The sequence below is a fragment of the Cryptomeria japonica genome, chromosome 9, assembly GCF_030272615.1.
Source record: "Cryptomeria japonica chromosome 9, Sugi_1.0, whole genome shotgun sequence".
NCBI classification, from domain to species: Eukaryota; Viridiplantae; Streptophyta; class Pinopsida; order Cupressales; family Cupressaceae; genus Cryptomeria; species Cryptomeria japonica.
Window position 1 is genome coordinate 669,871,852 of NC_081413.1, and position 16,282 is coordinate 669,888,133.

Below are 16,282 nucleotides of genomic sequence, written 5' to 3' on the forward strand. Positions count from 1 at the left end.
TATAAAACATAGCCACAAAAAGGAACACCAAATTTTACACATGGAATTTTTAAAACCAAATGGGAAAAACCACGGAGAGTGTTAACTCTCAAGAGAATATAACTAGTTATATGGTGTTTAAAAAAGGGGTGGCTCACTACCAAAATTACAAAAAAATGGCTCACTGTCGGACTACTCACTACAAGATTATAAGAACGACTTACTGTTGGAATGCTCACTGCAATAGGTATGATTGAACTAAAGAAAGTTGCATCTCCAAATGCATGAGATCAGTTTCAAGTTAAGCTCAAATTGCAATTCACAAACCCTACCGAAGATCTGATGAAAGATCTTTGTACAACTATCCTTAAGTAATTGCAATAGATCCGGTGAAGGATTACTGCAATACTATCTGCACTCTGATTTTGCACCAGCTGACTCCAATGCCCGCAACTCACACTTCACACTCTATTACTTGCTCCTTGTACTTTTTTGCATGCTCAACAAGGATGGTAACTCAACCTCCATGGGTAAGATAGCTTCTACTCCATAAACAAGTGAATATGGTGTTGCGCATGTAGGGGTTCGAATGCTAGTTTAAGAAGTACAAGGTACGGTTGGTCGCAAAAGGATATTCCCAGGCAGAGGGAATTGATTATGGGGAGATATTCTCTCTTGTAGCTAAGCTGACATCTAGTTGGCTATTGTTATCTCTCATAACAGCTCATGATTTGGAAGTTGGGCAAATGGATGTGAAGACAACTTTCCTTCATGGTGACCTAGAGGAGGAGATTTACATGTCACAACGTGAGCACTTCATGGAGAAAGGTAAAGATAATCTGGTATGCAAGTTGAAGAAATCTCTTTATGGTTTTAAGCAATCTCCTAGGATGTGGTACCATAAATTTGGCACCTATGTGTTGTCACTAGGATTTCAGAGATCTAAATATGACCATTGTATTTATTATAAAGCTGAGAATGGTCATATTCCCATTATTGTCATGTATGTGGATGATATGTTGTTCATTGGGAATGGGGAGAGAATGATTTAAGATTTGAAGTCTCAGTTGACAACATAGTTTGAGATGAAAGATCTAGGTGCAGCAAGGTATATTCTGGGAATGGATATCACAAGAGATAGACCTCATAGAAAGATTTGGATCAGCCAGAGAAAGTATGTGAACTCTATGTTGGAGAGATTCAACATGACAGATTGTAGGCAGTTAGTTGTTCTTGTTCTTTAGGGGATGAAGCTTTATTTGGAAGACTGTCCAAAGTCTCCTACTGAGATGGAGGACATGACCAGAGTCCCTTATGCAAGTGTTGTTGGTAGCCTAATGTATGATATGGTTTGTATGAGACCAGAAATTGCACAAGCAGTGGGAGTCCTTAGTTGGTTTATGACTAATCCTGGATGGGTGCATTGGGATGCAATGAAGAGAGTGTTCAGATATTTGCGAGGTACTTCCAAGTATTCTATATGTTTCCATGGTAATCTTACTGGACCTCAGCATTCCTTGAGTATTTGTGGGTATGTAGATTCTGATTGGATTGGTGACATTAATAGTAAAAGATCCACTAGTGGATATATTTTCATGATGTTTGATGGTGCAGTGAGTTGGATGAGTAAGCGACAAGTTGTGGTCGCTTTATCTACAACTAAAGCTGAGTACATGGCAGCTAATCATGCTTGCAAAGAGGCCATTTGGCTTAAAAGATTGTTTTCAGATATTGGTTTTGATACAGGACAAATCACTATCTGTTGTGACAGCCAAAGTGCCATTTGCTTGACAAAGAATCCTACTTTCCACGCCAGAAGAAAGCACAATGATGTGCAGTTTCATTTTGTTCATGATATGGTGGAAGATGGAAAGGTGAAATCGGAAAAGATTGACACTTTGGTGAATGTTGTTGATGCATTGACAAAGCCAATGAGCACAGAGAAGTTCAAATGGTGTGTCAGTTCAATGGGCCTTGGGGCCTAAGCTATGATATGATGACTCCTGTAAGGTCTTCGTCAAGTGGGAGATTATTGGGATTAAGGTGCATCAACCTTAGGAGTCCCAAGTGTTTTTTTAGTTAATTATTATAATTGGTCCTATATGCATATTTTAATTAATTTAATGTTCTAATATATATTTCCAAAGTGCAAGCAACAAGCATTGAGGATGAAGCAGAATTGTGACACTTGTCACAAGGAGGGAACTTTGAGAAGGAAATTTTCTTTGGAGCTCTTCGAATCCCCGCTCTTGTGACAAGTGATAGCATAGTTTTGTTTTCTTTCCTTGTGCGCCTTTTTTGGAAAGATTTTCAGCAGGACCAAATCTTCCACATGGATAGACTTGGAGCAAAATAGAAAGATCTTGTTTTTTGGCAGAAAGGATTGATTTTCTTGGATACCTTGCATTTGTGGAATAAATACAAATATTATTTATAAAAGAGTTGTGCACAAAAGGAAGTTTCTAGAAATATGTTGTAGATACATTGAATGGGGATGCTTTTGAGAAGCCACTACCTTTTGCATTGTAAACTCTATAAATACAATGTGTTGGAGAAGAGAATTTGTGTGAAGCATTTTTGAAAGACATCATTATGCTGTCGAAATTATTCAAAATTTTGATATCACAGTTGAAGACACATGCAAGAGTTATAAAAGCTTTTTACTATAATACAGTTGATCTGTGCTTTGGTGTGGTGGGTTTTTTCCTAAAAGGGTTTTCCCACATTAAATCTTTTGTCATGTGTTTATGTGAAATTTATTTCTGTGTTTTTCTTTTATCTGTAATGCTATTTAGGGGTTTTCAAAGAAATTTGCATTCACTCTCCTTGGGGGTTTTCAAAGAATTTGCATTCACTCTCCTTGGGGGTTTGCATTAGGAAGGTTGTTTTCACTCCTCTGCTTTCCTTTCACTAACTTGGGTAGAAGATTGTTGGATGTAAAATTAAATTTGCCTTTGGTCTTCGTGTTCTTAACCTCAAAAGATGGGTTCACAAAGATGGAAGCCTTGATACTGATTTTGTGTGGAGAAATGATGGGATGTTGATCATGGATCACCTTTCTCCTGTCTCCCATAATGTTGGGGTTGTTGGATAGGGTTTTGAGAGTTTGGCCCCTTCTAAAGACGTGAATGTGGGCACTTATTCTAACCTACAAGCTCCCATTGATATCATTCAACTTATTAATAACCTTTCCTTTGATGATGAGGATCTCTTGCATGCTCTTTCAGAGGATAATGATGATCTTTTGGACCACAATGTGGATGCCTTGCTTTCTCTGACATTCGCACAATCACCTAGATGACAAGTAAGCTCTCAAAGCCAAACATCGTTTAGAATGACAAATGATGGGGAAGGAAATTTGAGGCCTAAAAAATTAGATTGGAATTCGTGGATTGTACAGATGACAACACTCAATGAATTATGGAAGTGCTCCTCACTAGGAAAAAACGAAAGCAAAAGGTTGAAATATCGCAATTTATGTGAAGTTTGCTTGAGATGGTAATTCTAATGGTAGTGATGATCTCCTTATGGAGCCTCTATGGAGCTGTTTGAGTTCCTTTCTTTTCCTTTTTTGCTCCTTTTTTTGGATACCAAGTTTTATTTTTGTTAAATGATGTCTCGTTATATGGGAGTGGGCACACAACCCATATCAAACTAATATAAAAAAGATCTTTTGATATTTATATTGTAAAAATAATATTGTTATATTTTGGAGGTAAACTTTTTAAAATATCTTTAATTTCAAATGTTGATTAATATATTTGGACTCATTTTAACATTTTCAAAACACTTTCTTTAATATGAATATCTTGATATAAATTTACAAGAATTCACCATGCCTATTTTGAATGTTCAACACCACTTATCCTAAAAAAGATTGACTGATTTAATACACCCTAAATTAGAAATAAAACTCCATTATCTTTTTTCTTAAATTCCCTCTTATTTTAGATATTCAACAAATTAATGTCAAGTTCTTCATACCTCCCACTAACAATTCCCCACAAATTCTTAGATTCTAGCATATAGTCTATATATGCATACTCTAATAAGTAAAATTTATCCAATCAAAAAACAAAAAATAAAAATGAATAATCACAATAAATCATTTTATAAAAATTAAAAAATCAACTTCCCATATCAATCCCTAATTCTAAAAATTTAACTGATCCTGCAAAATTTCCAAAAACACTTCCCTTCGCAAATTCAAATTTGAAATTCCATCATTAGCCAACCTTATTATAGTGTTATTTGAAAAGTAAAAAAAATAACCAGACCCTCGTTTCCTATATTCTTATTGATTTAATTCCTCCTTAAAGCCAGCAACGAGTCCCTTCATGTCATAAAATTAACAATTTTTAACCTTTTATCAATATTTCATTCAAATCCAAAAGTATATACTTATCTGAAGAATTCAGGGTCCTTGTCAACCAATGCAAGCTATGCCAAAAAAAACAGTGAACAAAATAAATTATCTCTGAAAACAGCAACCTCTTACAGTGGACAAAAATTGCAGTGGCAAATTAATTGCTCCCCACCGGCCTACTCGCTATTCACTTCTTATATACAAATTTAAGGTATGAAACAATTACATTCTTTTTTTTAATCATTGAATTTAAAACTGAATCACTGACAAGCACACAATCAATTATAACTGTCTTCTAACAACTGATAAATTAACAACAATTTAAAGGAGACAATAAAAATTTAAATTCAATTTTATAGAGACAATAAAAATTTAAATTCAGTTGCTATAGATAAAAAGTTAAATCTTCATATCTTGTGACAATGAGATGTAACTCCATTCTGTCCTGCTTTTTAATCCTGGCCTAACAGTGGTAATAGAGTTGGACCAAAGCCAAGAAACTTGAGCATCCATAATATGGTTCAAGATGGGATGTAGGAGAATGAGCTACACCAACTAGTCTTATATTCAAATCTTTAACTGATTCAACATTCAAAACTGCACAAATCTTACGCAAAATAACTAAATCACTTACAGAAACCAAGCCAAACATCTTACGATTAACAACTAAAACTATGTACAGCAAGTAAACCACATAATGCTGTGTTTTTTTAATACATTATGATCTATCGTCAGAATAAGAAAAAAAAATGTTATAATATACTATATAATTAGAAATATGACAGCAACAAACTCACAGAAAATGGAACTGTAAAGAACTCTTTAATCTATACATAAACAATACATATTTCTAATTGCAATACAATATATCAGATAACTTCACCAGACATAACACAGTAAACTTTACAAAGCAATAGTCCTACAATTTTTTTTTTCAACCATTGAAATTACATAGATAGAATTTACTTTAGTATTCTCGAATAACCAGAGAAAACATTCCTGTGCTGCATCACAAAAGAGAGTAAAATAAAAGCTATCTACAATCGAAAGAGAAACTACACCAAAAAAACCCTACAGCAGTACAATATAAGTTTATGTAGCACTCTCCAGGGAGAACGCTTAATTGAAACAAACACATAGTTTAACGTTCAACTCTTAACAGCAATTGCTCCACTTCAACCACAGTATCTCTTAGGAGGAGCAATTCAAGATCTGATAATAGGATCACCAGTTTCAGCCTTGAAAAATAGAGGATATGGGGGAGGCTTGTTGGTCTTGTGGGCTGAGCTTCTTCCACCATTTCACAAAACTGGATTCTCCCATCACAACCTCCTCCTTACATAACTCTTGTCTCTCCAACAGTTGCTTCACATAGTTCTGTAATTCGGTGCACCTGGTCCTCTTAACCTCTAGATTTTCCCTTGGATTACTCATTATCCATGAAACTTCTTCAACATGAGCCCAGAATAAGGAGTCCTTTGTTATAACTTGGAGACTACTAATCACATCTCGCTTCTTTTCATCGGATTTTATGTCTGCCAACCACTTTTCAAGAGCTTTATAACGACGAGGCCTTGCATTTCTAATATAATGTCCGGAATCCTCATGTTTGCCTAGCCTGTAATAATTAGCAATGTCCAGAGGCTCGACCAGAAGCCTGTATTCTGTTCCTTCTTTTATCAGATCTTCAATGAATTGAAAGTCATCAGGCACCTGGTGGGTCTCCGCCATATCTTCTAGCTTGTCATAAAAGGCAGCAAGGTTAAGCCTGTTAAGGTTGGCCTGAAAATCTTCCTTCTCCTTTTGTTCCCTGAAAGCGTCATAGTATCCAATGACGTTCTTGCTCAAACATTTCTTTCTATAATCTCTCACTTGTACCATATGTCCTGCGTCCTTGCCACGCCCTTCTGCTAACAACTTTGCCAGTTCATCCTTTAATTTGTTGCGGTTGTCTTCGAGCTTATGTTCTGCCTCTCCTGCAGCTCTCAGTGCGAGTCTAGCTCTTGTGTTCTGCCAACAAAATTAATAAACATTAAAGGGCAATTTTATATATATACATTTTATTGTTAAAATATATAATCTTAATTAATAAATACACACAAACGTACTTTATTCCACAAAATTAAGCTAAACTAAGGTTAGCTAAATTAAGGTTAAAAATGATCTAAAAAAGGTTAACCTTCATACAGCTCAAATATGTTTCAGCTCAATCACCCTATTGAATTAACTAATTAGAGAATGACAACACCATTGTTAAAGCAAGGGAAATATTCTCCTCATGATTTTATTGAAAAACAGGAAGGACCAATCATGACTGTATCCAATATTCTGAGATGTTTTTAATTTCTCGATAACAAAATGGTCTACTCTAATTTGAATCTAAAATATATAAAAAATTTATGATGGGATTTAAAGGTTGAAAATGATCTTAAAAAAAGTTCAACCTTCATACATTTCAAGTCTACCTTCAGCTCAAATATGTTTCACCTCAATCACCCTTTTAAATTAACTAATTAGAGAATGACATCACCATTGATTTTATGAAAAATAGGAATGACTAATCATGACTGAATCCAATATTCTGAGATGTTTTTAATTTCCCAATAACAAAACGGACAACTCTAATTTGAATCTAAAATAAAATAAAAAATTAAGATGGCATTTAAAATAAAGTATTTAGATTTCACATTTGTTTTTAAAAACTTAAAATTACAAAATAATTGTTGAAGGCGATGATAGGCAACGCTATAAGCTTCTATGAGGTAGCTAAGCCAAGAACTGTTAAAATCATGATAGAAGACAGCGAGCGATATTCTGATTCTTATCCATTGTCCCGATATAAGTAGCAGCAATTAACCTGCCAATTAGTGTTTCCATGTGGAAGACACTGAATTGCGATTGTAATTGAGCTAATTCACTTGCCTACATATAATCTATGCATTCCAAAAATTGTCAATTTAGGGCTATTCATGAATGATATAAAATATTTCACATTCACTATTATTCATGTCCAATTTTTCTGGCAAGAGTATATTGTTCTAACTTGCACAAGCCATGATAGACTGGTAATGTTCTAGCACGTCCTTAAAGGGAATTCTATCACTCATGGATTGAATCGAGCCTGAAATCTAAGACTATGTATAGGGATCATTGTGGAAGCTGTGTAATGTAAAGTTGGTTGAATTATGAGCTGTGAGACTTAACGCCAAAGCTAAATTGTTTGTCGTAGGTCATTTATCCAGCCTCAAGAGAATTGTAAAATATTTAGACACCATGAGATTTTTCTTTGATGAAGAGACTGAATTATTCACCTTAGCCTGTGTTGATAGCTCCTCTAACCGAATATCACTGGTACACACAACGAGATCCCTGACCTTGTGATTGAATTCCCTAATAATATTTACTATAGTTGTTATGAGTAAGAAGAGCCTCAACCATTAATCTCAGTATCGATCCAGCGACCTGCACAGTAAAAAAACTTATCTTGCGATCTCAGTTTGGGCGATGTCACGAGTGGTTGGCCCCTATCTTATGCAAAAGTGTGCTTAATGCAGATCTCGTAACGAGTTTTGAAAATCCAAGGGCAGATCAATGTGAATCCAAAGATTATTTCAGTGGCTCGACGTAACGCACACACTAACTCCTGTCATTCTACGGAATCATTGAACAAAAGGTGGTATGAGCTAGTCAAACACTCAGATAAAAAATGGATTGATTTATGGCATGGAAGAAATGATAGAATGTACAAAGATTTGAAATCTTTAGTTGATAGGATCTTCTCTAGAATCTGTTTGGCAATTAAATATAACATTTTGATTGTTTATAAGAATTGACATTATTCTTTTGGGATTATTTTGACTTCTATAAAGGACTCACGAGTAGTTGATGGCTAGAATATGGGCGTTGAGTAGTTTATGGCTAGAACATGGGGATTGAGTAGTTGATGGCTAGAACATAGGGGTCAAGTATAAGATTTCCTTTGAAAAGCCTTGCACTTGATGGAGCTTCCAAACACAACCTAGGTCCTTCAAGGGTTGGAGATTTCCTTTCAAAAGCCTTGCACTCAATCAATACGACTTTGATGGAGCTTCCAAACACAACCTAGGTCCTTCAAGGATTGGAGTGGTGATAAGAAATCATATGGGAAGCAAGAAAATGGTGCTTTACATGGGGATTGAGTAGTTGATGGCTAGAACATAGGGGTCAAGTGTAAGATTTCCTTTCAAAAGCCTTGCACTTGATGGAGCTTCCAAACACAACCTAGGTCCTTCAAGGGTTGGAGATTTCCTTTCAAAAGCCTTGCACTCAATCAATACAACTTTGATGGAGCTTCCAAACACAACCTAGGTCCTTCAAGGGTTGGACTGTTGATAAGAAATCATATGGGAAGCAAGAAAATGGTGCTTTTTCTACCAATGTTGCAGTTTGAACCAAAATTTGTGAAGGCGACAGCTACTTTTCAAGAGATCCTTTTCGAGAAGAATTTGGGTATCCACATTTGGAAGTTTAATTTGGTTCTTTAAATATCTTTGATTGCCTTTTGAAGGTACATACTTCTTGCTACTATTAGTCATCTTGTTGTTGATTCCTAAGTACTTTGGACTCAATTCTTAATGTCAAAATCAGGCATGTTTTTCATGAGGGAAACTCTATGACTGATTTCTTTGCAAATTGGGAAGTCTCCCATGAGGGATACTCAAGGTAGGTGGGGGCAATAACCTTCCTATTGAAGTTGACAAAATACTAAACCATGAATTATCTGAATTTGGATGTTGTTACATTTACTTCCACCTTCCTTCACTTTAGAATCATAAACATTACGATGTGTAATGAAGAAGATTCATAGACTTTTGAAAAGCTTCAAATCCTGTATTGGTGAAAGCATCCTAGCGATAAGCTTATTATGAGCAATTTTATGATGTGGACCCTTATTGTCAAGATCAAGCAATAAATTCAAAGTTACAAGCTGGATTAAGGCTTAGAATTCATGGGTGGAGATTGTAATAGAGAGGAGTCCATCTCCTATGAATTGATTAACGGAAATGCCAAGATCTAGAAGATTTCATAGAGGGGTAGACTCACCACATTTATAAAAAGGATTAATGGGTACAAACCCACCTCTCTATGGAATTTGTGAAGAATAGGAGCTCCAAGGTGGTGAAGGAGGATTGAATTTTAAGTTTCAGAGATGGATTATGGCTCAAATCACTAGCTTGTTTCTTTACAACAAAAGGTGTAAAAAGGACGAAGTGCTTTCCTTTTCCTTGAGAGATGGGGAGCAGTTGAAGAGGCTTTAGACTAGATATGCTAACACTAAAATGGCTTGTAATGGGACAAAGTAGTGCTCCTAATAATGAGTTATGTCACCCTTGAGGAGCCTTTCCAAACCATATACAACTTTCATTTGACATTGTTGAAGGCTCCATTTCCACCATTCTTCTATTGTGAAATTTTGTATTTAATTGGTGTCTTCTCTTGAATACTCAATCTTGAAGAGGTGATCCACAATAGCGTGTTCTACTTTTTTACCCAACTAGGATGCTCAAGACCAACAATTTCAATTTTGTGTCAATTATAGGGAACACACGATCAAGAAATTTAGGATGATGTTAAACCATTTTCTATGTAGATTCAAGCTATAATTGTTATTATTTATTATCCCAAACACAAATATAAAACTATGTCATGTGTAGTATTTCCTAATAATATTCTTGTATATGTAAACAAAGTAGCTTCGAATTAATAAATTAATTATGTAAGGGTGCATAGTGAAAGCTTTAAATTCCTAAAAAACACTATATTTCATTGTTTTCAATTTGTCAAGTCTACATTATCGAGTCCGACTCTAAGTTAAAAAATCAACTTGATAAGTTTTAATCTAGCTTGAGTCTTGTAACTATGTATTATACTAAAAGGTATATATAGATCAAAACCATCTTTTTAAAATAAACTTGTATCTCTTATATGACATACAAACAACACCTTTATTTCACCAATTAAAGATTAAATAAATTTGTATGCAATCCTTGCATAAATAGCATGACCAATTCTTATTTGTGGCCTCATAAAACTAAAGGTAAAGATTATACATAATTAAAATTTACAAATTTTTACCTAACCTCTTAACTCTTAGACCCAACCCTACCCCTTCCAATATCTTATCCCTAGTGGCTAAGAAAAAATTCTAATATAATACTCTCTACCCTATATAACTAACAATGTATCTATTTATTTTTTTTAAATATTAAATAAATTGGACTATGAATTCAAATGATATGATATCGTCCCTATAGAGATGCTCCCAAGGATTAGATGATTTAGATTACATTTACTAATCGTATATTGTTTTCCCCTCTTCTATTAATTCTTTGTATCCTAAGGATATGACAAATTGTCAATCACTAACCTTCCTATATTTAGATATGCAAATTATAGTAAATGCTTACAGAGAGGTATCTTATGGATGATACATACACAAAAGATGATAATATGTGATCCCATCCTCAAGAAGTCTGATAATTAATATGCAGCTTATAGCAATATCCTTTGAGTATTTGAATGTTTACATGTATGTTCATGATATAGTTCGAAAACTCAAACTTGGACTTGACTTGGCAACCCAAAATTTTGACTCAAACTCAAGACTCGACAAAAAAAAATCTCATAATTACACACAAAAAAGAAATCAATGCATTTAGAGAACATAAAAGTCTAATTTGATCATCAATTTGTTATTATTCAACATTTTGTATATATATCATATGACCCTCAAAGTTTCAACATTAATTTCAATCACTATATATGTTGTGTTTAGGTGCCAAAAGAGTCCAAGCTTAGGCCTCAAGAGTTTGAGCCTAAGACTCGGGAGTCTTGGGGCAAGACTTCGTTGAGTACTCTCCAAGAGTCGGCTAGACCCAACTTGAGAGTCTAGTTGACTCGACTTGGCTAGCTCAAAGATTATCAAGTTTGGCAAGTTTTGTCAAGTACTCAACAAGTCTTCAAAATATGCTATTTACTTTAAGATATGATCATTTTAGGTTTCACATATAACATAAGGTGGAACAAAATTTAATAATGAAATTTAAATACCTACATCATTTATCATTTATTTGTAGTGTTTTAGTACATAAATATATTGATAAATAAATTAAATTTCGTAAAAATTAGATTTCTTACTCTCTAATTATTAATATCTTTTAATTTACCTATGTAACAATATTATCCTTATCTAAGAGGATATTCAATCGTATATCTATTTTTAATTTCTTGAATTAAAATATTTAAATTTAAAAATTTCTTATTTTAACATATTTTTTTATTAAACTAACTTTAATTAAGTTTTTAAAAAATTGAAAAAATATAAATAAAATAATATCATTACTATAAAATGATTATTAAGATCCGTGCCTGAACTTGAGAGCTAATAATTGAAGTCAACTCTTTCAAGCTACATTAAGATAAATTTCATGGGTTGGATCTAATGACAAATTCTATATCTATTGGTAAGAAGTGCTCAGTTGAGTGAAAAAATATTTAAATTCTATTTTTCTATTGATCCAAACAAGTGAATATAATCAACCTAAATCTAAATATTTTATGTTGTAATATAATTTAATATTTATTACATAAATAAATAAATATTAAACTGGAGATTATATGACAAACATCAATAAAAACATTTTAATTCATATATAATTTTTTATTAAAAAATTATTCATAAAAACACACAATTAATTTCTATATAATCAATAATAGAACAGATGTACGAATCGAACCTAAATGTTTAGGCAGGCACAAAAAATTGAGAGGAACACAATTCCATTATGTTTATGTAAACATGCTCTTTAAAATTGATTTTAATCAACCTAAAATTAATTTTATAAAAAATATATAATTTGTTTGTTTGGAAAATAAAAGAATAAGATGAGCAACGTTATGATGCTTACCTGAATGCCGATTCCAAGAGCATTCAGTTGGATCTCCATAGCAGAAGATTGTGCTGCACCTTGTGACAATGGAAGATTTTGAAGCCCTTCCAAATTGACGACGTTTGTGTGGGCATTGAAGACTGTATCATACCCAGTGTGGTCTGAGATTGACGCCTCACCTTGAGCACTTGTCAAGGAATAAAATAGGATGGGCAGCACAGCCTCATTGTTTTCAACAAAAAGACCTCCCTCCTCTGAGCAGAACAAATAGTACCCAAATGGCCTGTAAGGGCTTAACTTAACTGCAGGCTTCAGACTTGCTATCAGTTTGTTTCCAGGCTCCATATTGTTAACAGTGATCAAGTTTACCACTGCACAAGCATGGTGCAGGACAGTAACTAAATACTTGTTAAACTCCAAGCCATCAGGCCCCATAGGAGTGTCAGAATCAACACCATTCATATGATCAACACACTTCTTCCAGTATGGCAGCAGGGCTGCCACAAAGCCTGACACAGATATGCAAGGAGCCAGCAGAGTTCTGGCAAAAACATCATTTTTTGAAACAACATTATAGAAATGATTGGCCCACCCCTGCCTACGAACTGCTCTGGCTAGAATTTCATCTCCAATCAGGGGAAAACCAAATGTGATGGCGTAAACAGAGGCGCCCTTACCACATTTCTCCAAACTAGCAAGTGTGGCCAAAGTAGCAATCCCGCCTCCAATGGAATGGCCTGTAAACACAACAGTTTTTCCTGTTTGAAGTGCCTCTCCAACCTGCAAGAACAAAATAAGAGTTTCTTAATTTCTAGTACAAAACCACATGGAGCCTAACAATGAATATAAATCATAAAATGAAAAGTAATGTTTGGCCGGATAGATACATAAAAGGCTCCTTGACTACAGAGCACTTCAAAAAAGCCCGGTCTTGAAAGGAGGACTACGCAATGGCTAAAGGGGGAGTCTTGGATTTTCAGATCTAAGAGCTCTCAGGGACAATGGACACTCAGCCAACCTGAAAGTGTTAGCTTTATAAATCTGGAAGTGAAAGGGCTTTTTGTTTATGCAGTTCCAAAATTCCTCCTTTTTCCTTCCTGGGTTTGGCTCAATAGATAGATATACATGATTACAGAATCTGAATCAAAATGGCTTCGGCTTTGGCTGCGTCTGTGAATAGTCTACCATCTCTAACTCGAGAGAGAACCACCCAAATCCACGTTGACCCATCAGTTTTGACAGGCAAAACTTAGATTTTGGAACCCTTCAAGACCTCATTGTAACGATAAAAGCCTCTTTTTCTGTTCTGTTTGGAGAAAGTAAAGATTCCTGCTCATAGGATTGTAATCCTCCTCCTCGCCCAAACGTATCAGACTACTTAGACACATGGATGAACCTGAGTAGATTTACTGAAAACAGGTAGGAATGAATCTGAACTGATCTATAGTAAGGATAATCTAGCCCAGTCAAAGTCTATTCACTCTCAGATGGGCTTGGCGTCAGACAAGGGAAAATAATAAACCCACATAACAAGCCCGAGACCTGTTAGGCTTTTAGGCGAATAGATAAATGGAGATTTTAATGATGCCCAAAAACCCAGACAGTTTAATTACCCTAGGAGAAAACCCAAAAAAAGCGAGCAGCTGTCGAGAAAAGAGGAGGGTAGCAGAGGGAAAAGTTCCTTTGACTGCTCTCCTCCGCAAGAACAGGGATAGAGCTCTGTTTTTAACGCCCCTTCATAAGAACCGCACAGGTGTAACCCAATATGTGGACTCTATCTCAGATACTAACTGCGCAAATACCCACTTTTGATTGGCTGAAATTTTGTCCTAGATACTGCAGAATCTTGGCCAGAGAGCCCAAATCCATACAGAAACCTCCCCAGCTTTCAAAACCATCCACTTACACATGTCAAACAGATGTCAAACAGTTTCTAAAGCTAAAGCTGGGTAGATTTCTAAAAGCTGCAATTTTTCTTAGACGTGAGTTTAGACTTTACAATTACAGACTCAAAATTAAAACATTTTATTCCCCTTCCTAGTCAGATCTGATCGATCAAGTCTAGAAATAATCTACAAACCTGGGTTTTGATGTCGTTCCAAAGACCTAAAAATTTGATGAGAGCCGCTCTGTAGACAGTGGCTCGGTCCCGGTCCTTTCTTGTAGTCCCATCCACCATGGACTCAAAACAATCATTATTCTCATTGATCTTGCCAACTCCAAATTTATTGTCTATTTGACCAATGGTATTGGGATCTTGAGAACCCGAAAAGGCTACACAAACTGTGTTATTTCCAAAATCTTGCGAAACATATCCATTAGCACTGTTGTAAGCAGCATAACTTGCTCTCCTGATAATTTCTGGTCCTCCCAACCTGCACTCAACACCCACACGAACAAATTCAACACAAATGAAAACAAAAGAGTAACCAGTACTAATATGAGACAAAGGAAGACTCAGAAGCCCCCCTGAATAGAAAATCTATCCAAGTGGGTTTCTCTCAGATCAAAATTTCCCCCAAATTTTATTAATGAAGTCAAAAACCACATAAACTATGATTAAACATCTATGATCTGAAAACTTTTATGCACGGCTCCACAACATCAAGACATGAAATGAAAACGTCAGAAATTTATTAACCTTGCAATCAAAGAAGCCATGATAAGCTTGAGAAATTGGATGGTCACTGCAACACTCAAAAACAATGGATTTCTCTCCTTGCTTCCTTCTCTTTACTTGATGGTCTGAACGAATGAACGCTCTATCTATAGCCCAACAGAGGGTGGATTTGTCAAGCAAGATAAGAAGATGTGTGGAAATTTTGCCTGTGCGAAACTTCAACGCAAGGGCAGGGCTTTGCAAGGTACATCTAGGCCGGACAACAAAGACAGAAGATCAGTCTTCCACGAACATTTCCCCTTGCTTGGATCGGCGCCCTTTCACATCACTAAAAAAGATCTGGCCAATGGATAACATTTGTGGGTCCACTAGGGTAGCATATTATGCTTGAGGAAGTCTCTGTAGCGTATTATGCTTGGCATTTAAATAAGTAAAATACCTTCTCCACACTAGAGCTTGGGCGAGACTTTTTCAAGTTGTCGGTAGGATATTGTTTTTGATTATTGTTGCCGGTAGGATGGTGTTGCTTCCTAGCGGAGAGCTTAACTTCAATGGGCTCTCTTAATTACTGTTCTGATTATTCTGAAAAATATTAGAGAGAGAATTTTCTGATAGTTAAATTTTTATTAGATGAAAAATAATATAAAATGCAAAACAGTTATCTAGTCTTCGGATGCATCGGTAGATGTTATATTGAAGTTTTGACTTCTCATCGATGAGGATTCTTGATAGCCTTCAGTTGTGTAGTATCCAGCCATTAGAATGATACAGCCAATGGTGCATCTTGATGATTGGATAGTCATTACTTTATAAAATAAATTTAATTTACTAAATATATTGTTTATAGAATAGAAATCGATGGAATATTTTTACTGTAAGTAATAGAAAAAAATATAAAATGCGAAACAGTTATCTAGTATCTGGATGCATCGGTAGATGCTATACTGAAGTTTTGACTTCTCATCGATGAGGACTCTTTACAACGTTAGTTGTGTAGTATCCAGCCATTAGAATGATCTAGCCAATGGCGATGATTGGATAGTCATTACTATATAAAATAAATTTAATTTATTAAATGTATTGTTTATAGAATAGAAATCGATGGAATATTTTTTCTGTAAAGTAATAGAAAAAAATACAATTAAAAATCACACGTATCATAGTTAATATTTTATCATGTCTGAAATTTATTAGAACTAAATTTGTCACGAACCCTATTTTTCCATAATTAAATAAATCGATATAAGTAGTATTTCAATCATACAATACTTACGCATTTCAAGTTGTCGTAAGTTCAATAACAAAATAATACAAAGTAAAGGGTGAGATGCGTCTGTTGATTTGCAACCCAAGCTATCGCCAATGTAATCTTTAGCATGAAGATGAGAA

At 34.9% G+C, this 16,282-nt stretch overlaps 1 protein-coding gene across 1 annotated transcript; it reads right to left on the reverse strand.

The window, feature by feature from the left end:
- Window positions 1-5,247: 5,247 nt before the first annotated feature.
- Window positions 5,248-15,201, reverse strand: LOC131039474 (lipase-like PAD4). The gene is made up of 4 exons (XM_057972248.2): window positions 14,915-15,201; window positions 14,354-14,648; window positions 12,292-13,053; window positions 5,248-6,355 (listed from the first exon to the last, which is right to left on the reverse strand). The coding sequence occupies exons 1-4, from the start codon at window positions 14,932-14,934 to the stop codon at window positions 5,579-5,581; spliced, it is 1,854 nt and encodes a 617-aa protein (XP_057828231.1). The 5' UTR covers window positions 14,935-15,201; the 3' UTR covers window positions 5,248-5,578.
- Between the last annotated feature and the right edge of the window lie 1,081 nt (window positions 15,202-16,282).

Bases quoted from the DNA above. Each gene is read 5' to 3' on its own strand.
- LOC131039474 (XM_057972248.2), bottom strand. From the start codon at position 14,934: ATGGCTTCTTTGATTGCAAG. The intron at 14,649-14,914 runs GTTAATAAATTT...TGTTGAGTGCAG, and splicing joins ATGGCTTCTTTGATTGCAAG to GTTGGGAGGACCAGAAATTA. The intron at 13,054-14,353 runs GTTTGTAGATTA...TTGTTCTTGCAG, and splicing joins GGAACGACATCAAAACCCAG to GTTGGAGAGGCACTTCAAAC.